Below are 24,337 nucleotides of genomic sequence, written 5' to 3' on the forward strand. Positions count from 1 at the left end.
GGATTGACATGTATACAATGATGTGTATGAAATTGATGACTAATAGGAACCTGCAATACAAAAAAACAAAAAAACAACTAATACTAAACTTTTTGTGGGTTCTTTGTATGGAAATATGCTAATATAAATGTTTCAGACATTACATGAAACGTCTAAAAATTTTATATGTTCTGGTATAATGTTATAAGTCATAATTCTAGTTATTACTTTAAAATGAATACCTCAGAAACAACTAAATTTCCTTGTCAATTGCATTATTATGAACTTTCATCAAATCTTTAACCGTGGTCATTTTTAAGTCTTTTGTCATTTACAGACAGTTCTGGGTGTACTCTGATGCTTTTGCAATAATGTTCCTATAAAAGGGTTTCAGGGCTTCCCTGGTGGCACAGTGGTTGAGTCTGCCTGCCGATGCAGGGGACACGGGTTCGTGCCCCGGTCCGGGAAGATCCCACATGCTGCAGAGCGGCTGGGCCCATGAGCCATGGCTGCTGAGCCTGCGCATCCGGAGCCTGTGCTCCTCAACGGGAGAGGCCACAACAGTGAGAGGCCCACGTACCGCAAAAAAAAAAAAAAAAAAAAGGTTTTCATCTTCAAGGAATTCATGGAAAAGACTCTGACAAGTACAGGTTTCTGGTAACTGACTATACTGCTGAACTGAATGAATAAGCATTTTCAGAACTCTAATGGAAAACTGATGAATTCATAAAAGTGCTAACAAAAGATCAAGATGAAAAAAAATTAATTACATGGGACTGAGTGAATGAGGATGATTATAATTTTTGTGACTTTCTGTTTGAATAAAAAAAAAAATCCGACAAGGACTCAGAGGCAAAAAATATACAAATCAATTTTCACTGCAAAGTAAAGGAGCTGTTACAGTGGAGGATTACTGGACTGAATGTCAATATTATGACATAGTATGAGTGTGTTTCGTGTTTGGTAATTGCAATCATTGTTGCTTTTGTTGTGGTCATCCATTTACAATGCTTGGTGTCAGTTTATTTATGTCTTATAAAAATAAAATACAGTGTGTGTGTGTGGAAAAAAAAATCCTACAGGAGTAGGAGAGGGTAAAGTCAGGGGAAAGGGAAACAAGTTGCGTCTTGAAATACTTGAAGTGGTAGTTTATCAAGCAAAGGGAAGAGGTCTTCCATTTACACTTTCTTATTTCAAAAACAAGAATACTTTAAAACTGGAAAACTTTTTTTGTAAACAGAAGAGAAAAAGACTATGCTCATTAGATCTTCTATTTAAAATGTTCTATAATACTATACTATTCCCTCAAAAAAAAAAGTCCATGGGCAAAGGATATAAACAAGCAATTTATAGAAAAAACATTTTAAATGTCCAATAAATATCATATTAAGTGCTAAAATTAAACTAACAATGAGATATCACTTCTCACTCAACATACTGGAAAAAATTAAAGAATGATAACCCCTAGTGCTGGTCAGGATGCAGGGAAAGTGTACTCTCTTATACTGTTAATAGAAATATAAATTGTTGAAATCTTTCAGAATACCATCTGCTTATATTAAAATTAAAACTACACATGTCCTCCCACCCAGTAACCCCGCCCTGTAAAATACATTCATATTATGAAACATTTGGCAGCCATTAAAAAGAATTAACTAGGTACTCTGAGACATAAAATCATGATGTATTTTTGAATGGAAAAAAGATAAATTTTAAAATAAAAAATTTTAATTTAAAAAAGCAATCCATAAAAAATAATTTAAAAGTTCATGATAAAATCAAACTGTTTAATGTGATCCCAAATATATATAAAGTCATAGATGTGTGTGTCTTTATACACAAAGATATCCACAGTGATGGTCATCGAAATGTAGTTATCTCAGAGGTAAGATTTCGGCTGATATTTACTGTTTTCCACATATTTTTCTACCATGTTTAAATTTTCAAGTGTGGCCATGTATTATTTATATAATCAGCTTCTGTTTCTTGTTTTAAATCAACTTACTTTCCCCCTGCTTTCCTTCCCCTATTAAATCAGCTTCCTGTTAAATTTTACTACTGAAATGTTTTTCAAATCTGTCTCCTCCTTTATATTCCCAGAGTTTAATTCTTCCTCATCTCTCACCTGTACAACGGAATTAGCCTAGCTAAACATTTTGCCTCCATTATTACTACCAATTTGCATCCAATTAAAAAATACATATTTTACTATGCCAATTCCCTCCTAAAAACTCAATCAGTTCTTCACTGACTATAAAATAAAGACCAAACTTTACCAAACGATTCAAGACTTTCTGGACTCTAACTCCAAACTATCCTAACCGTTCAACTTTTATTTCTTTGTTTATTCATTCATTCAACAAAGTGTGCTTACTGTGTGACAGACACTGTTCCAGCACCTACTACACAACAGTGAATAAACAGCCAAAACAATAGGCGCTGACCTTGTGGAATTTATATAGTTCTATATATATGGGGGGTGTGTGGGGGGGGTGGAAATAAACATAATGAAGAATTATACAGGCTCTTATAGAAGTAAACATAATGAACAAGAAAATTATATAGTGCAATATGTTTTATAATAAATACGTATTTTGTCATTCAGATATATATTTCTCAGATATATTTGGGTCTTCATCACAGTTCCTGGCTCACAGCTACCGAAACTCTTGGAATTTCCTAAGGGTTAAGAGTGATAAAGGTGTCTTTCCTTATGTTAATGAGGTGATTGGAGTGCACCTAAGACTGGGGGCTGGTTACCAGAACCTTGTGATTAGAGGGTTGGAACTTTTGGTCCCACCCCCTGATTTCTGGAAGGGGAGAGGGGCTTGAGGTTCAATCAATCACCACTCGCCAATGATTTAGTAATCATGACTATCTAATGAAACCTCCATAAAAACCAGAAAAGGAAAGCTTTCTGGCCCTTTTCCAAGAGCTTCCACATTGGGGAACATGCTTCCATGTGCCACCATTCAGACTCTATGCATCTCTTCATCTGGCTGTTCATTTGTATCCTTTAATATCTTTTTATTAAATTAGTAATTGGTAATCTAGTGAGCAAATGGCTTTTCCTGAGCTGAGTCATTTTAGCAAATTAACTGTACCAGAGGAGGGGTTGGTCAGAACCTCTAACTTGTAGCCAGTCGGTCAGTCAGAAGCACAGGTAACAACCTGGGAAGTGGAGGGTGGTCTTACGGGACCAAGCCCTTTACCTATGGAATCTGATTCTATTTCCAGGTAGACAAGTGTCAGAATTGAGTTGAATTCTTGGGCACCCTGCTGGCATCTGAGAATTGCTTGTTGTAGGGAAGCCTACACACACACACACACATACGCATGCACGCACACTGGGCTTGCGTCTGGGAACCCCTCTACATATAGTATGTAAGAAGATAATTGTTATGAGAGAGAGAAATGGAGTGCTGGGCAGGTTGGGAGAATGGGGAAGGATTATACTTTCTAAATTGACTAATCAGGGCAGCCCTCACTGAGGTGACACTGAATAGACTTAAGGCAGTGAGAGAGTCAACCTGGGGAGTTTTGAGGAAAATACCCTCTACCCCAGATTGTATGTGAACGCTGTAGGGTGAGAGAGGGACAGTTATGTTACAAGAATAGCAAGGAGGCCAGTGTGGCTGAAGCAAAGAAGGTGAGGGGACAATGGTAAGAGATGAGGTCAGAGAGGCACCAAGACAGGGGTCTAACCCCGAGCACATGGGGTCTCATGGGTTCAACAATAAGGACTTTGGCCTTTACTGTCAATGAAACTGGAAATGTAACGAACACTGAGGATGCCTCCCAGGGGCAGTCCTTAACTGACAGATATGTAAATTCTCAAGTTCCCTTGTCCCTGACAGGACAACTCTGAGGTATAATCCACACAAGTCTCCAGGGCTCCCTGACAGGACCAAACCAAAGTTACCAACTGTGAAGCACACCTTCAAGTGGCTTTCTTCCTTTTTATGTCCCACCGGCCTGCAACCCTGCAAGTTTTCCTGGAATTACTTTCTAAATTACGTTTATATGAATCTTTGTGTCAGGGTCAGCTTCTGGAGAACCAAACTAAGACAGGAAGCTACCAGAGTTTTATGTGAAATGTGGCATGATTTATTCAACAAATTGAATGCTGAACCACTAACTTTTCTTAAAATATATAATTTCATACACCACATCTTCACACATCCTGGTTTCTTTCCTAAGAAATAACATCTCCTTTCTTCCTTCCCTGAGGCAAATGCCAATAAAGTTGGCACTGTTTTCCAAAATGCCAACTCAAATGATCCTTTCCAGAATTTTATGGCAGCATGTTTTTGGGGAGGTGACTCTACCAGAATATAATTTAAGGATCGATTATCTGCATTTTCTATTTCTATCTAGATCAGATTATTGAGAAGAAATCTTATCTTTTCATAATTATTTCCCCAAATGCCTACTTAGCTCAGTGCTTTGCACACAGTAAGGGTGAATACAACTTGCTGAATTTCTGATCACTCCTTGTAAGCTTTTCTTCTCATACTAGACCCAATATCAACTTGACAAAAACCTCAATTTAAATCTAAATAACTGGGACTTTCCTGGTGGCACAGTGGTTTAAGAATCCGCCTACTAGTGCAGGGGACACGGGTTCAAGCCCTGGTCCAGGAAGATCCCACATGCAGCGGAGCAGCTAAGCCCGTGCACCACAACTACTACTAAGCTTGTGCTCTAGAGCCCATGAGCCACAACTACTGAAGCCCGCCACCTAGAGCCAGTGCCCCACGACAAAAGAAGCCACCGCAGTGAGAAGCCCGTGCACCGCAACAAAGAGCAGCCCCCGCTCACCACAACTAGAGAAAGCCTGCGCACAGCAACGAAGACTCAATGCAGCCAAAAATAAATAAATTTAAATAAATAAATTTTTTAAAAAATCTAAATAACATGTGGCAGAAATCAATTAATTTTAACATGATTGAGTTATTTTTTCATGTGGAGACTTGATTCCAACAGTTTTTATGTCTTTGCTATAAAGGAGCACAGAGAACTTGGGCTTTTAAGAAACACACATGCTACACAATGTCTTATGACACTTACTTTGGGGAGAGCACCGGAGGACTGACAAAAGACCGAAGTGCATCTTTCACCATGTCTTGCATGAGATGGGTTCCAAAGACCTTTTTGTTATCCACCAGGAAAGTGGTCTTAAAACAAACGTTATATATATTAGTAATGCTGTCACAATCTTGACATATTGTACATGTAGTTGTCATTACTGTGACATGAACATACTTCTTATAAATGCCACAGAATACAAAAGAGATTAAAATGTAAAAAGTTGGTGGAAAATTCCTTTTTCCACAATGCCTCCACAGTGGGTACTACTTATTAATCCCTATTTAAGGTGTATTCTGATGCAGGAGAACAAAAAATGTGCAGAAAAAAATCTCTCAGGTCAAGAGTAGTAATATTGAACTAGTGAAAGTGAACTGATGAGTCTGAATATGTCAAATGAGCTAATATACGAGAAAGGGTTTCATAAATTATGAAATATTTAATGGTTATAAATATCAAGTCAGTCGATAACCTTATCTCTAATAAACACCTTGGAATACATACAAACTTTCTGAAATTGGAAAAAATATAGTTAAAATAATAAATTATTAAATTGAAATACACTACTATTTAATAATAATTTACATTTAATTTTCTGCCCTTAACAATCTCAATGTATCTGAATATTTATTATACTATACCTTACTTGATTTCCTAACACATTTGAGTTGTTTCCAGTTTTTGGTGATCACGAACCAAACAGCTTTAAACACAGGCATGCATACAGGTTTCTAAGAGAATGTCAGATTCCACTTCTCTTGGGTAAATAAGCAAGAGTAAAATTTGTATATTTGTTTTTGTAACAATCTGCCATCATTTTCCAAAGTGGCTATAGCACTTCATATTCCTATCAGTAATGCATCCTCTCCAGTGCTTGATATTTTCAGTTTTGTTCTTTTTTCTTGTTTTATTTTAAAGATATTCTGATAGGTGGATAGTGGTATTCCATTGTGGTTTTAATTTACATTTCCCTGTTTTCTTACTGTTACGTTTATAGAATTCTTTTTATGTTCTCGATACAAGTCCCTTGTCAGAGATGATTTGCAAATATTTTCTCCTACTCTGTAGAGTCTCTTTTCATTTTCTTAACAGTGTCTTCCACAGAATTAAAGTTTCAAATTTATCAACTTGCCATTTTTTTAAGTGGACTGTGCTTCTGATGTCATACCTAAGAATTCTCTACCTTTCCCAAAGTCACAAAGATTTTCTCCTATCCTTTCTTCTAACAGTTTTATGGTTTCACATATAGTACTACATAATAAAGGACTAATTAAGGAACAGGACTTCTCTGGACTTTCCCCTTGGTTCCGCTGATCACATGTCCATCATTTGGCCAACAGCACACTTGTCTCATAGTCAGGTAGTATTGAGTTCCCCAACTTTATTTTTTTTTTCAAATTTGTTTTGGCTGTACTAGTTCCTATGCCTTTCCGTATAAATTTTAGAAGCAGCTTGTTGACATGTACAAAAATTTCTGCTATGATTTTGGGATTGCTCTAAATCTGTACATCAATTTTGGGGAGAACTGACATCTTAAAAAAAATATCAATTCTTCCAATCCACAAACAAGATGTATCTCTCCATTTATTTAAGTCTCCTTTGATGTCTTTCATCAGTACTTTGTAGTTTTTCAGTATACAGGTTCTCCAAACAGGTATTAGATTTATACCTACATATTCCATTCTTGATGTTATAGTAAATAGTACTGCTTTAAATTTTTTGATTTGCATTGTTCATTGCAAGTATATAGAAATAAAATTGCTTTTTGTAAATTGGCCTCATATCCTGTGATATTGTTAAACTCATCCATCAGGTCTAGGAACTTCTTTGCAGATTCCTTGGTACTCTACATAATCATGTTGTCTGTAAAGAAACATTATTTCTCAGTTTCTCAACTGTATGCCTTTTATTTCTTTTCCTGCCTTTTTCCACTGGCTAAGATTTCCAGTACTATATTGAGTGAAAGTGGAGTGATGAGACTGGACATCCTTGCTTTCCTCCCAGTAGGAGGAAAGAATTTAATCTTTCATCATTAAGTATGATGTTAGCTATAGGTGTTTGGCACATGCCCTTTATCAGATTAAGGAAGTTACCTTCTATTCCTAGTTTTGCTGAGAGTTTTTATGATGAATGGACGTTGGTTTTGTCAAATGGTTTTCCTCAATCTATTGAGACTTTAGATTATATGGTAAATTATACTTTAAACACTGAACCAACCTTGCATTCCTGGGATAAAACCCACTTGGTCATGATGTATTCTTTTTTTATATATTGCTGGATTTGATCTGATAATACTTTAAGATTTTTATGTCTATGTTCATAAGGAATATAGGTCTATAGTTTTCTAAGCTTGAAATGTCTTTGTTTGGTTTTGGTACTGAGGTAATGCAGGCCTCATATGATGAGTGCCTTTGCCTCTTCTATTTTCTGAAAGAGACTGTGTATAGAATTGTCCTGGAGTTTTGCTGGAAGGCATTTAACTATGAACACAATTTCTTTGATAGATACAGGATTATTCAAATTTTCTATTTCTTTTTGAGTGAGTTTTGGTAGTGTCCCTCATGGAATTGGTCCATCTCATTTAAGTTTTTGCATTTATGGACATACAGTTGTTTAGAATATTCCCATATTATCATTTTAATTTGTTTAGGGTCTGTAGCAATTCCTGATATTATTCATCTGTATCTTCTTTTTTTCTTGTTCCATCTAGAGGTTCATCAATTTTAGAACCTGCTTTTGGATGCAATGATTTTCTCTATTGTTTGTCTCTTTCCTATTTTACTCATTTTTGCTTTTATCTTTGTTATTTCCTTCTGCTTCCTTCCAGTTTGATTTGCTCTTTTTCTACTTTTTTAAAATAGAAGCTTAAATTATAATTTCAGACCTTTCTTCCTTTTTTTATATGAACATTTAGTACTATAAATTTCTCTCTAAACACTGCTTAAATTGTATCCCACAAATTCTGATATTTTCATTTTCATTCAGTTCAAAATATTTTCCAATTACCCTCAATACTTCCTCTTTGACCCATGGGTTCTTCAGAAGTGTGTTAATTTCCAAGTATCTGGAGAATTTTCCAGATACTTCTGTTATTGATTCCTAATTTAATTCCAAAATAGTCAGAGAGCATACTTTGTATGATTTCAATTTTTTTTAATTATTAAGGTTTATTTTATGGCCCAGAATATGATCTTGATGAATGTCTAACACTGTAAGTCAATACTTCTGTTAAAAAAATATACTACTAACTGTGGAATATCCTTTAAAAGCATCTACCTTTTGTTCCATCAATCAATAAAACAATGTCAATATACAGTATTTGATGTTTAAAGACATATTTTGATACTAAGTGGAACTTACTTGTAATAGAGATCTTGAAAGAACACAAGGTGATTGTTCACTAAATTCACAGAAAAAATCCTAATAGATACACAGAAAAAAGTGTCATTAATAGATTAAATAAAAGCTGAAAATGTTTGTATACAGAGTATAACTTTTACCAGACCTTCTGGGAATGATACACTACCAAAGTTAAAATAAGAAAGATAGCTAAAGATCATTTCTATAAGAATTGTCTAATTGTATGAATGGAAAAATTGATAATTTTAGAGCCTAAAATTTATTTTTAACAAACTTACCAGTAACAGTATTATGTGGATACTGATATTAAATTTGTACATCATGAAAATAACAGTATCAATAATAATTTACTAACTAATGACAGAGATTTACTTCCTACTTCACAGAAATAAATACCAAGTAACCAGGCTAACTGAATTCACATTCTTTTTTTTTTCATAATTAATTTTTACACCTTGCACACACTCCTCAAAGTGAATATTCTCCACCACAGAGAGATTCTACTATTCCACATTACAAAGAAAATTAAAACAATTTACCCCACAGAAAATCCCTCAACTTCAGCCTCTAAACCTCTAGTTGTATCCACATCTGTACACAGATCCTTTCCTTGCCTACTTTAACAATAGATGTATTAAAGACTCCATTCCTTCTGGCTTTTTCACAAACATTACATACTGTCAATTATCCATACTTTGCTCTCCTAGATATTAAAATTCTTCCTCTCTACCAGATCGTTCCCATTTTCATTTAAACAGTCAGGTTTCTCTCATCTTTAAAAAGAAAAGAAGATCATCACGTGATGTCACATTTTCCTCTCAACTGCTGTCTTCTCAGCCAAACTTTCTGCAGAAGTTGGCTGCACCCACTGTCTCTACTCACTCAACTCTCACCCACCTTCAACACATGTAACCTGGTTCTTTGCTCTAGTCACCACTTGTCCCCCATTACTAAATCCAATGGACATTGATTTTGGACCTTATTCATCTCTTTCACTTGACCTCTCAGCAGTGTGACTTCCTTCTTGAAAAACCTTTTAAATGACTTTCATATGTTTCTTCCTCTGGCTACTTCTCAGTTTGTTCTGTAGGTTCAAAGTTTAGTTCCAGAAAACCTTCTTTTCTTAACCTATATATTTTTTCCTCATAAATTTTGAAGCATAAACACTCATGCTTCGATTACTATCTATACTGTAATAATTCTAAAATTTTAACTCTAAGCACAGACCTCTAAACTCTATCCATATAGCCAATACTATACAATATCTCTACTTAAATATATTAAAGGTACCTCAAACTTTACTTCACTAAGACCCTCAAAGGTCCTTTGAGACTATCCCCCTTTGAGTGAACAGCACCAAACGTGCATGTAGACTTACAAGGCAGAAGCCTAGAGACCTTCCTCAGAGCTCTCTCATGCCCCATATTTAATTCACCACCAATATTCTATCAATTTTAGCTCACACATAGCTCAAACACTGACAACCTCACCAACTCCCTGCCATCCTTTTAGTCCAAGTTACCATCTTCTCTTCCCTTGGACTGCAGTACTGGTTTCCTAATTTATCACACTGTGTTTACTCTGGTCCCTTCCAATCCCTTCTCTACAATGCAGCCACATCTTTGCACATTCTTGATCCTATTATGTCACCGTCCCCCCCACACACTGATCTTTCTTGACAAAACTAACGGTTTTCCTTTGCTCTGTGATAAAGATCGAAATCCTTAATGTTGCTTAAATGGCCTTGTCTGGTCTGCCTACCTCTCTAGCCTCACCAAATCCCCCATCCCCATCACTCAATGCTCTATTCTGCTACTTTTCTTTTAGTTTCTCAAATGTATCATGTTTTTTCCTGTCACATGGAGGAGCATTCTGCTTCCTGCACCTGGAACTGTCCCCCTACTGTCCCAAATGATGTTCACCTAACTGTTAGATCTTAGCTTTACCTTCACTTCTTTAAGACTTCTCTGATCATTTAGGTCAGTTCCTTCATTATATGCTATATGTTCTAGTTCCTTTGCTTCATACTCCCTACACTGGTTTGTAATTCTATAATCATTTTTATGATTATTTGATCGATTTCTATCTCATACTACACTGTAAGCCCTATGGCAAGAAGGAAGATATGCTTTTGCTCATCACTGTATACCAGCCATAGCACAGCACTTAGCACAAAACAAGCATGCTGGCTGAACTGATGAATGTACATATACTGTACTCGCTATCACAGTTCATCTGTACTCAATTTCTTCTTGCTAGTGTACATCTCTAACAGGATACAGTCTGTAAAGTCCATTATTTACCTAATTTAAACTAGGTATATCTTCTTAATTAATCCACAGCTGTCAAAATATCATCTTATGGGTTCCTAAACTATGAGTTTCCCTTTACTAATGTCACTACCCTCCCCCTTACCACTGGTTTTTGCCCTATATGCAAAATACCAAAAACTTTGAAAATACAGAAAAATTCAAAAAACAAAACTATCATATAGCATTCCACTATCTATAGTCATAATTAATATTTTGGTATTTGTTATTCTAATCTTTTGAGAAATAATTTGGTTGAATTTGGCTTTGTCTCTGAATATCTTTTCTGTGTGAAACAACATATATAAAAAATATATTTTAAAACTTTCAACAGGGACTTCCCTGGTGGTGCAGTGGTTAAGAATCCATCTGCCAATGCAGGGGACATGGGTTCAAGCCTTGGTCTGGGAAGATCCCACATGCCGCAGAGCAACTAAGCCCATGCGCCACAACTACTGAGCCCGAGCTCTCGAGCCCATGAACCACAACTACTGAGCCCACGTGCCACAACTACTGAAGCCTGCGCGCCTAGAGCCTGTGCTCCACACAACAAAAGAAGCCACAGCAATGAGAAGCCTACGCACCGCAACAAAGAGCAGCCTCTGCTTGCCACAGCTAGAGAAAGCCCGCATGCAGCAATGAAGACCCATAAATAAATAAATAAATAAATTTATATTAAAAAAAGAACATTAAACATAACTTGACATTCACAAACATTTCCCAATGTCAATACTTCCCATGTCAAGAGTTTTCTATAACATATTTTTTAATGGCTGTGTGACATATATTGTAAACATACCACAGAATGGATATTGTCACCATTCAGTATTTAAACTGTTACTAGTTTTTGAACATTACAAAGGATGATGCAACAGACACCTTTTTTCTTTCTTTCTTTTTTTTTTTTTGGGTACACGGGCCTCTCACTATTGTGGCCTCTCCCGTTGCGGAGCACAGGCTCCGGACAGGCAGGCTCAGCGGCCATGGCTCACGGGCCCAGCCGCTCCGTGGCATGTAGGATCCTCCCAGACTGGGGCACAAACCCGTGTCCCCTGCATCAGCAGGCAGACTCTCAACCACTGCGCCACCAGGGAAGCCCCCTTTTTTCTTATTCTAAATGTCTAGAAGGAGAGTTTCTGGGCCAACTATACACATTTTTAAGACTTTTGAGAGAGACAGCCACTGGAGTATAATAAGAGAATGACTACTTCCCTTTACCAACATTAAATATTATTGTGCTTGTCAATCTAGCTGTTATAAATTGCAATTCTTTAATTTCTAGTAAGGTTAAGCATCTTCCATGTTTATTTCTTTTTAAATATGTATGCTCGTGTCCTTTCCCAATTTTTCAATGGGATGTTTATTTTTATCTTACTGATATGTAGAAGCGCTCTCTAGAACCTGGCACTTTATCCTAATAATAACAGGTTTCCTATGCAGATCCACCAGACTATTTGGTCCCTTATCTTCCATAACTTTAATCTTTTTCTCTACTCGTGGCCCCTGCTGCACTACCACTCTGTCTCAAGTCTTTCAGAGATCCAAATTCTTCCATTACTATGCCTTCCTCATGTCCAGTGACAGCAGTCCAGGCCTGGCTCCGCCAGCTCCCCTCTATTATGATGTGTCATTATGCATTCACCCCGCCCCTGACAAGGCAATCCATAATCTTTTGCCAGAATATCAGGTTCCAACCGTTGCATTATACTTTCTTATTCAATTCATATTGATCTTCTCCTTTTCTAAAATCCTACAATTAATCTAGTGAACACAAATATATATTCATATATCAATTAAGGATTAGAAAAGCAGATGCAGCAGAACAATAAAATCTCTATTCTAATTCTCTTATGACACTAACTAACCATCTAATTTGGTTATAAAGCCCTGTAAACCTTAGTTTGTTTAGCTGTACAATAAACTGCAAAATGAACTGGCTTGTGCGTATAATCTTTTTTACTTTTAAGATTCTATGATTCTTATGAGAGAATAAGGAAAAACTACTAAAAAGAAAGGAAACACAAAAGGAGGTAATAAAGGCATAATCAGTGAAAGTTTCACTAAGGAACAAAGACTTAAGCTGGGCTTTAATGATAAAGAATTAGTGGAGGGCTTCCCTGGTGGTGCAGTGGTTAAGAATCTGCCTGCCAATGCAGGGGACATGGGTTCGAGCCCTGGTCCACGAAGATCCCACATGCCACGGAGCAACTAAGCCCATGTGCCACAACTACTGAGCCTGCACTCTAGAGCCCGCAAGCCACAACTACTGAAGCCCACGTGCCACAACTACTCAAGCCCGTGCGTCTAGACCCTGTGCTCCACAACAAGAGAAGCCATAGCAATGAGAAACCCGCACACTGCAATGAAGAGTATCCCCTGCTCACCACAACTACAGAAAGCCCACGTGCAGCAAAAGACCCAACACAGCCAAAAATAAATAAATAAAAAATAAATAAATGTAAAAAAGAAAAGAAAAAAAATTTTTTAAAAAGGAAAATAAATTTACTATAAGAAAGAGCATAACAGAAGCACAAATCTTTATTGACCATTTATCAATTATACCCCAGAGGCTGCTGCTAAATTCTAGGAATATAAACTAGATAATCTGTCACCTCAAGGAACACAGGTACCGAAGCAACCTGAAACCAAAAGGGAAGACTTCACAGAGGAAATGACATGGGGCTAGAAATTATGTACCTCAACACTGAGGGGGAGCAACAGTCAAATGCATATATATGTATAGTCATGCAAAATAAATCAGTGTACTTATGTCTAAATAACACTATTTTTTTGCCTGTTTTTTATAATTGAAGTATATGTCATTATAGCTTTACCAATTAATAAAACTCCATCTCTGAATGTTTTAACATTCCCCAAATAAACCTTGTGTTCCTATATTTTAACTCATAAAAAAGATTAATCCAAAATATGCTAGCTTAAAAATGTACATACTCTTTTACCCAATAACTTCACTGTTTAGCAATTTATCTTAAGGGGTAAGGAAGCACATGATATAAAGATTTACCTACAAAGATGTTCATCTTAGTATTGTTTATAAGTGTAAAACACTGAAAATGACCTAAACGTAATTCAACGTGAATGGACTAAAAAAACCTGTGGTATATACTTACAATGCAATACCATGTAGCCATTAAAATAATGTAGAAATATGTATATTGTTGACATGAAAAGATGTTCGTGGTATAGAGACTAGTGATGAAAAAGCAAGTTACCAAATACCATGATCTAATTTTTGTATGAAAAAATATTTATACATATGCACATATATATGTACGTGTATATGTATACATGCATGCATAAATACAAATATTTATTTATATAAAAGGTTCTGAACACAGAATTGATTCAAAGCCCCATTCTTAAAACTTGGGTGAATTATCTAACTTCTCCACACTTTAGGTTCTTAATCTCTAGAATGGATAGTATAAAATCCTTATGAGGATTAAATACAAAAAGTATACACACACACACACACACACACACACACACGACTTAACTCTCCAGATATCACAGATAAGAGGTGAGCAGCATTATTTACCCTTGGGACGGTCAGTCTCCAAAAAGTAATAAACTATTCTGTTGTTAAATCAAAGTTACATTCCAGAATAGAGATTTGTACTTACCAGGATACAATGTAAATTTGTTAAATTGACCACCTCACAGACAGTTTTTATTCTATCTATTAATCTTGCAAAATAGTTGACCATTTCTTCCCTCTTTATTATTTTTGCATATCGAGGGAAGGTGGGTGGAAGTAGTCTCTGGTTAACAAGAGGCTCAAAACCCATCATAATGGGATGATCTAAAAAGAAAAAAAGGTAATATTTTCAACATTTCTCTGAATTTTAAACCTCAAATACTACTAAATATAAAAAGAAAAAGGCCAGTTGCAAAAGCATCTCTGAATTCTAATCACAATATTCTCTAAATGGATTTTATAATTTACAATTAATGTATCTACACACACACATTTTAAAAATGAGATAAGCAGATTTAATAACCTAAAGTTGTACTTCCTCCCGACATGGTGGTGGTAGTGGTGACAGAGAAAGGTTTCTACCTCAAAATTAACTCCAAGCCAAGAATGGGATAAAACAGAGTTAACATATTCTCTCAGAATAAATAAAAGGGCAATGCTGTATTAACCATGAGACTGTGAAGAAACGTTTCAAACGGGAACACAAACATAGGCTTGTCTTCCCTTCATTTTCTGAACTGCAGAATCAATTCACAGTCAACTACATAGTAATGTAAAGCGACAGAGGAAAACAGTCCCCATCCCAATCCCATGAGTTTGGAATGCATTTGGCACTGAGATGTAATTCCAGAAATTCACAATGAAAATAACATATCACAAGAGACCTGAGGGTGAGTCCCTCTCTTCCATTCTTTGTCCTCTGGTGATCTCACTTTTCACAATAGTACAAAGATCCAAACTAAGTCTTTCTCAACTTGAAATTTCCTGCCACTTTTATAGAAAAAAATTCTGTACTCCAATGGAGTATGCATTGTCAGACTGACTCTATGGGAGCTATTTTACAAATCTAGAAATTGTACGTAACTGATAAACATGAAATTCTGTTCTGTCTGGTAGAGATTCAACCGACTTCTTCTATACTCTATAGAAAAATGTTTTGCCTCCATTTATAATTTATTTCAATATTCCACTACTCCATATAAATGTGTGTTTTAAAACTTTTCATGTCTGGTTGTGTCACTGAATGAGCTTAACAAAATCCTTAACACATGTTCACTTTTATATCTGTATAAGAGTCATGGTTTTACCTTTGTCTGAAAATCATCTTTTAATACTCCCTATTCCCTAAGTACTATAAGATATAAGCAAGCACAGTGACTTACAAATATCATGTCCTTTTATGCCTCTTTGCTTATACAAACTATTCTCTCTACCTGTAAAACCTACCCCCTTGTTCTTAGCCTGAACTTGATATAGCTTGAATTCTCTCTCATCATTGGTCCCCCCAATGATGTATATACAATGTTTTGTGTATATATACTACTATACTGTCTGTGTGGGATTACATCATTTGTCTCTCTCTCTGAGTTCTTTTGAAAGCAAGAACAGGGTTGGATCCCAAACACCAAATTCCTGGCTCATAACATGCACTGGATACTTGTTTGCTGAATGACAAGATATGCATACTCAAAATAAAATGAAAGACTGCCACCACTATAATAATTTGAATTTCTGATTTATAATACTTCATTTAGGACTAAGGTAAAAGTAGTAGTAACGATGCTGTAAGAAGCTTCTTTACCATATTAACATGAATACATTGCAGACTTTAATGATAAACACACAGAATCCAGATACTTAAATAGTCCATTACACTGATTTTCTCTGAAAGTATTCTAGTATGCACGGAAAATTATTACCCAGGAATATGCATTTACTCTTAATACATCTATTTTTAGGCTTTAAACCACAAGTAGAAGATAAATACATAATAATACACTCATGAAAATTTATATTACCATGGAAAGAAGTATTAATGGGAAATGGATAACAAACACAATATATTCTGACTTCAATTTTATACAAACAAAAAAGTACAATATAAAACAATATTAACTTTTGAAACTAACTCAGCTGTCCTGCACAGCTGATGTTTAGCAACATCCCTGACCTCAACCCACTACATACCAGTAGCAACCTCCTAATTGTAAAATGGATCCAGACATTGCCAGATGTCCCTGGGAAGCCCCAGTTGAGAAACACTGGTCTAGATGAACACAAGATGCAAGTGTAATTCAGTAAGGATAAGCTCAGGATGTCAGAGGAGCATCTTATCCATGTAAAAATTAGATGAAAGACTTCATAGAAGTGAAGTCTAAGAAAAGACCTAAATGGGGACTCCCCTGATGGCATAGTGGTTAAGAATCCACCTGCCAATGCAGGGGACACAGGTTCAATCCCTGGTCCGGGAAGATCCCACATGCCGCGGAGCAGCTAAACCCATGCGCCACAACTACTGAGGCTGTGCGCCACAACTACTGAAGCCCATGCACCCTAAGCCCGTGCGCCACAACTACTGAGCCCATGTGCCACAACTACTGAAGACCATGCGCTCTAGGGCCTATGTGCCGCAACTACTGAGCCCATGTGCCTGAAACCTGTGTGCCTAGAGCCCGTGCTCCACAACAAGAGAAGCCACCGCAATGAGAAGGCCACGCACTGTAATGAAGAGTAGCCCCTGCTCGCCACAAGTAGAGAAAGCCAGCACACAGCAACAAAGACCCAATGCAGCCAAAAATAATAAATAGAGTTTTTTTTAAAAAAGACCTAAATGATAAGTTAGTTAAAGGACAAAATATTAGGACAAAGTATTCCAAGCATATCAAAGGCCTGGAAGACAGATAATATGGCTCTTTTTCTTTTTCCCTTAGGGAGCTGCAATTTTCCAAGTCATAATTTCTCTGAACTCAAAAGTAAAAATAGATGCATATAAATAGAGTGGGGACAAAATCCCTAGACACAAAAGTTAGCATCATCTACATGCTTCTCTCTATTCTCTACACACATTTAAATTTCCCCCCTACATTTTTCTGGACATAGTCCTTGTAAATGGTCAAGTGCTAAAGTGGTTCCTAGTAGCTATTTTTAAGTCTCAGCTGTTCTTGAATCTCATGCCTAAGGACTTTGTAACCATCCTATACAAGACATAGTAACTTGCCTAACTAGAAAAGAGCATAAGAACTGAGATATAATAAGAGATCAAAGCCGTTATTCAGGATATAGAAGAGTTAAGGAGGAGTGGGGATAAAAGCCAGGCAGGAGTTTGCATTTGATTTAATGGCAACATAAACTACAAAAAGTTAGACAGCTTTACCACACAAGCCCTCCCAGAATAAACCGGTCTAACATTTTCCCACCAAAATTCATATATCTCTATCACACAATTTATCTCAAGACTGTCTTATATTAAAATAACCTGAATAGCCCTTAATAAATGAGCCTAGAAAAGATGCTAATTCACATCACGTTCTACCCATTGTGTGCTACGCTCAGTAAAGATTTCCTGAATTAAACTGGATACAGATCAGACAACTTCTAGACTCTCTTCTGACCTTAGAAGTCTGTAGGTGTACAAAAATTATCTTGGTTTTCCAGTTAAAGATACATAAAATTCTTCAACGCCAAATAAAATGATTTTCCCTTCACACTAGCACTCTTTTAAGTATACAATAATAACATATAATTACTATATTCAAAATATTATGGCACATTGGTTTAGAGTGGTTTAGTTACTAAAGTTCTTGCTAGATAACTGACCTTCACTATCAATAGCAGAAAACTATTACAAACAGCACAAGGTCCTTGGATAAAAGATTTATAGTAACAATGTGCTTTGATTTAACTTAACAAAGTAAGTTATTCTAAAATTAATTAGATGCCAAAATTAAAGATTTGGAAGTGTGTAAGTCAAAAGAGATAAGAGACATTATATCATTTTTGGACAAATACATCTCTCCCAAGTTAGGCAATTTACAGTTAGACTTATTGAAATAAGTTTTAGATGCCCTGAAGTTGGAAGGAATTCTAGAAAACAATGTAGAAGCTGCTGAGGTTTTGTTATATTATACTACACTTTTTGGCTACTTGATTTTCCTTTATAAAATGTTATAAAATTATGCTACGTGAAAGAAGCCAGACACAAAAGGACAAATATTGTATGATCCTGCTTATATGAGGTACATAGAGTAGTCAAACTCATAGAGACAGAAAGTAAAATGGTGGTTGTCTGGGACTGGAGGAGGGGGAAATGGGGAGTTATTATTTAGTGAGTACAGAGTTTCAGTTTGGTAAGATGAAAATTTCTGGATATGGACAGTGGTGACAGTTTCACAACAATGTAAATGAACTTGATGCCACTGAATTCTACATTTAAAAATGGTTAAAATGGCAAATTTCATGTTATAAATATTTCAACACACACACACACGTTATAAAAAGGTATTTAACCACAACTGTTAACCTCAAAAAGCATAGTCTCAATGAATATTGTATCCTAATCACTGGTCAGAGTAAGTTATATAAGCAATATAATATGCATATAAATGATATTACAGACACATCTACAAATTTTGGAGTTTCTTTAGTGTGTATTTTTGAATAGGTATCCATGCAACAGATTTAAAAAGTTGCAAAGGCAACAAAAGGAGGTACAAAGAAAAGCAACTCTCCTGCCCACTTGTGACTAGTTAATCTCTTGAGAACTAACCACTACTACAAGCTTCTTTCATGTGTGGTTATTTATATATATATATTTTTTCAACTTTATTGAGGTATATTATACACATTATACAATACAAATATTAAGCTTACAGTTCATTGTTTTGAAAAATATATACAACCATGTAACTACCACCTCAATCAACGTATACAACATTTTCATCTCCCCAAAAGGTTCCCTTACCAGCCAGTCACTTCCATGCCCAGCAACCACGGCACTGTTTTCTCCATGAATAAATCAGTTGCTCCTACTTTGATACAAAAAGAGTCACCCAATTTGTACTCTTTTATATCTAACTCCTTTCAGCATAATGTTTCAGTGATTTATCCATTATGTTGTGTGCATCAACATTCAATCTTTTCTACTGCTGAAAACTATTTCATTGTATGGATACCACTGTTTGCCCATTCAAACAATGTTACTTTTGTAAACAAAACATCAACATTTTATACACGCTGATCTGCTTTTCTGCATTATTTTTTAAGGTGGATTTTTCTTTTGACACAATTTCAAACTTATAGTAAAGTTGCAAGTGCAGTCAATACCGAATCACTCTCAAATACAATAAGAGTGTTATTCCTATAAAGACATACCCTTATATATTCACGATTCAACAATCAGAATTAGGGAACTAACAATGACCAATTACTGCCATCTAATGCTCAGACCTCATTCAAGTTTTGCACACTGTACCAATAATATGCTTCAAATCGACATCAGAATCACAAAGTTGTATTTATTTTCATTGTCTCTTAGTCTCCTTCAATCTGGAGCAGTTCTTCTGCTTGGCTTCTACAGATAACTTTGACAACTTTGAAGAATAACATGCCAATAATTTTGTATACTGCCCTTCAATGTGGTTTTCCTGTTTCCTTGTGATTAGATTCAAATTATTAACCTCTGGATTATAAAAGAAGTGACATTATGTTGTTCTCATTGCAACCCATCAGCAAAGTGGAGATTTTAACTACTAGTGGTGTTAACTTTGATCACCTGATTAAGTGGGTGTCTGCCAGGCTTCTTCACTATTGTTAGCTTTTCCCTTTGTAGTTAATAAATATTTGGGGTGCAGGGGAAGGACACCTAAATATGCTCATTATCATCAAACTATCTACTCATTAATTCATTTATTTATATCAGTATGGAACCATGGCTTCTTCTTTTATTCAATTGGTTATGATCTATCAGAATTATTTATTTTGATGCTCAAGTTGTCCCCAACTTGGACTGTGTAAATGCCCGTTCAAGCTGTTTTCTGGGTTTAATTGACCTGTCCCATCATTCTTTGAACATTTACTCACTTCCAGCTAATAAGACATTCCAGGCTCATCTTGTTCTTTCCCTGCCCTAGCCCTGGAATCACCCATTCCTCCAAGATGTACTAGTTCCTTTTATTTTTTATATTTTTTTCCAGTTTTATTGAGGTATAATTGACCATAAAATTGTAAGATATTTAAAGTGTACAATGTGATGATTTGATATATGTATAATTTTGAAAGGATTCCCCCAACTGAGTTAATTTAACACATCCATCACCTCACATATTTATTTTTTTCCTTTGATGAGAACATTTAAGTTCTACTCTTTGAGCAAATTTCAATTATATAGTTCAGTGTTATCAACTATAGTCACCATTTCATACATCATATCATCAGACTGTATTCATCTTCTAACTGAAGGTTTGTACCCTTTTACCAACCTCTCCTTATTTCCCTCAGCCTCTGGCAACCATGTTTCTACTGCTTCTATGAGTTAAACTTTATCTCTTTTAAATTCCACATATAAGTGACACCATGCAGTATTTGTTTTCCTCTGTCTGGCTTATTTCACTTAGCACAATGCCCTCCAGGTTCATCCATGTTGTCACAAACAAGAGGATTTCCCTCTGTTTTAAAGCTGATTAATATTCCATTGTATATATATTGTATTTTCATTATCCATTCATCCATCAATAGACACTTAGGTTGTTTCCATACCTTAGCTATAGTGAATAAAGCTAGAAAAAGCATTAATTGAAAAAGCATGCTAATGGAAACCAAAAGAAGCACAGAAGTAGCTAAACTTATAACAGACTAAATAGACTTTAAGCCAAAGAATATAACAAAAGACAAAGAAAGTTATTACATAATAAAGCAGTCAATTCATCAAGAGGATATAACAAACGTAAATATTTATGCATCCAACACAGGAGCACAAAAAAAAAGCCAATATTCAGAGCTCTAAAAAGGGAAATAATAATTCAATAATACCAGGAGACTTCAATATCCCATTTTCAATAATGGATAGATCACCCAGGCAGAAAATCAGTAAAAAAAAAACCCCACTGGAATTAAACTACACATTATACCAGATGGAGCTAACAGACATATATGGAACGTTTCATCGAAGAGCAATAGAATACACATTCTTCTCAAAGACACACTGAGGGACTTCCCTGGTGGCGCAGTGGTTAAGAGTCCGCCTGCCAATGCAGGGGACACAGGTTCAAGCCCTGGTCCAGGAAGATCCCAAATGCCGTGGAGCAACTAAGCCCATGTGCCACAACTACTGAGCCTGCGCTCTAGAGCCCATGAGCCACAACTACGGGAGCCTGCACACTAGAGCCTGTGCTCCACAACAAGACAAGCCACGACAATGAGAAGCCCGTGCACCACAATGAAGAGTAGCCCCCACTCACCGCAACTAGAGAAAGCCCATGCACAGCAACGAAGACCCAACGCAGCCAAAGAATAATTTTTAAAAAAAGGCACACTGAACATTCTCCATGATAGAACATATGATATGACACAAAACAACTCTTAACAAATTTAAGACTGAAAGCACACCAACTATCCCTTCTGACCACAATGGTATGAAACTAGAACACAAGAAGAGGAAAGCTGGAATATCTACAAATATGTGGAAACTAAACAACACACTCCTCAACAACCAATGGGTCAAAGAAGAAAACAAAGGAGAAATTTTTCTTAAATCTTGAAACAAATGAAAATTTAAAAAAAAACAACATACAAAAAGCTATAGGATACTACAAATGCAGTTCTGAGAGGCAAGTTTATAGTGATAAATGCATATATTAAGAAATTAGATCTCAAGTAACAACCTAACTTTACACCTCAATGAACTAGAAAAAGAACAAACTAAGCTCAAGTTAGCAGAAGGAAGGAAATAAAAGATCAGAGTAGAAATAAATGAGAAAGAAAAAGAATAGAAGAGCAACAAAACTAAGAGCTAATTTTTTGAAAAGATAAAATTGACAAACCTTTATCTACACTTTATGTCTTTTGATTGGAGAATTTAGCCCATTTACAATTAACATAAATATTGATAGGTATGGATTTACCATTTCCTGTCTGTTAATTGTTTTCTGGTTGTTTTGCAATTCCTTTGTTCCATTTTTCCTTCTCTTGCTCTCTTCCTTTATTATTTGATGATTTTCTGTACTGGTATGCTTCCTTTCCCTTTTACCTTTTGCATATCTACTATAGGCTTCTGCTCTGTGGTTGCCATGAACCTTGCATAAAACATATTTATAACAGTCCATTTGCATCTTTTTATGCTGTGTATCCAATAACAAATGACTGCAGTTATAGTTTTTTAAATACTTTTTGTCTATCAACATTCATACCAGAGATATAAATGGTCTACCTGCCACCATTACAATATTAGAATTATTTTGAATTTAGCTATAAATTTACCTTTACCAGTGAGTTTTATACTTGCACGTTTTCCTGTTACTAACTAGTGTCCTTTTGTTTCAAATGAAGAACTTCCTTTAACACTTCTTGTGAGGTCAGTCTAGTGGTGATGAACTCCTTCAGCTTGTCTGGAAATTTTCTCTCTCTTCCTTAACTCTTAAGGACAACTGCTGAATATTCTTGGTTAGCAGCTTTTTTGTTTTGTTTTCCCTCAGTACTTTGAATATATGATCCCTCTCCCTTCCGGTCTTCAAGGTTTCTGCAGAAATAGCTACTGATAGTCTTATGGGGGGTTCCCTTGCACACAACCAGTTGCTTTTCTTTTGCTGCTCTTAAGATTCTAACTTTTGACAATTGTCAAAAGCTTTTGTCTCTAACTTTTGACTAATTATAATGTGTTTGAGTGTGGGTCTCTTAGGATTCAACTTCTTTCGAACTCTCTGAGCTTCCTGGATCTGGATATGTTTCTTTCCCCAGGTTAGGGAAGTTTTCAGCCATTATTTCTTTGAATATGCTTTCTGCCCTGTTCCTCTCTCTTCTGCTTCAGGAACCCCTATCATGCATATATTGGTCTTCTTGACGTTGTCCCACAAATCCCATAATCTATCTCTTCGTTTTTTTCCTACTCTGTTTGAATGAATTCCACTGCCCTGTCAAGTTTGCTGACTCTTTCTTCCACTTGATCTAGTCTGCTGTTGAACCTCTCGATTTTTCAGTTCGTTTTTTGAATTCTTCAGCTCTGTGATTTCCCTTGTGTACTTTTTAATACTTATTATCTCCTTGTTGAAACTCTTACTTTGTTCATGCATTGCTTCCTAACCTTGGTGAGCATCTTTGTAACAGTTGTTTTAAACTCTCAATCAGGTAAACCACTTATCTCCATGTCATTAAGATCTGTTTCTGGATATTTACCTTATTCCTTTGTTTGGAATATATTCCATATTTCTTCATTTTCCTTGACTCTCTGTTGGTTTCCGTGCATTAGATAAAACAGTCACATCTTCCAGTCTTGACAGAGTGGTCTCATGTAGGAGACAAATATTGTCATATAAGAGATGGACCTCGTCAATCAGCCCAGACCAAGGCCTTAGTTTTCTTCCAAAGTTTTGTGACCATCCAAGCCTCCTCCTTTGCTCTTAGTGGCTCCCAGTAGTTGAGGGTGTGCCAAGACCCATCAGTGTCCAAAAGGGAAGGATCACAATCAGAACCTAGATGTATGTTGCTTAGAAGCTGGACCCTCAGGGAGCAGCTGGATAAGTATGTAGTTAAACTTCTTCCAGGGAGAAAGTGGGAGAAGGTTGTTTTTGCCTAATCCTTCTTTGCTGGACCTCAGTACATGGCCATGGGGAAGGGTTCTCCTGCACTCATTAACAACTATTTGTTTGATAAAGCCCTGTAAGACTCTTGAATGCAAACCCCATTGGCCATTAGAGCCAGATGACCTGGGGGCTCATCCCTCAGATGGCAGCTGCAAAAGCTTGGGCACCAGATGTGTGTACAAGCTTTTTTTGGGAGACGCTATCAACTGGGTTTTATTATTGGAGCAAGCTAATGGGGAGAAGGTGGGAGAGATACCTGCTGGCTTCCCCTGTCTCTGGGGAAGATCTCAGGTAGCCCGTAGATACCTGCT

General features: G+C 36.2%; 1 protein-coding gene across 3 annotated transcripts in view; it reads right to left on the minus strand.

Annotated features, from left to right (window-relative positions):
- The window catches only part of NAA35 (N-alpha-acetyltransferase 35, NatC auxiliary subunit), a 101,016-nt gene that overhangs the window by 23,545 nt on the left and 53,134 nt on the right, over positions 1-24,337 (minus strand). For all 3 annotated transcript variants that reach the window (XM_082606446.1, XM_082606445.1, XM_082606447.1), the window contains exons 12-14: positions 14,381-14,559; positions 8,428-8,487; positions 5,050-5,156 (exon numbers count right to left, since the gene is read on the minus strand). In XM_082606446.1, coding sequence (XP_082462572.1) covers positions 5,050-5,156; positions 8,428-8,487; positions 14,381-14,559 — 346 coding nt within the window. The remainder of the gene's footprint in view (positions 1-5,049; positions 5,157-8,427; positions 8,488-14,380; positions 14,560-24,337) is intronic.

The sequence above is a fragment of the Mesoplodon mirus genome (genome assembly GCF_964341445.2).
Source record: "Mesoplodon mirus genome assembly, chromosome: 1".
NCBI lineage: Eukaryota > Metazoa > Chordata > Mammalia > Artiodactyla > Ziphiidae > Mesoplodon > Mesoplodon mirus.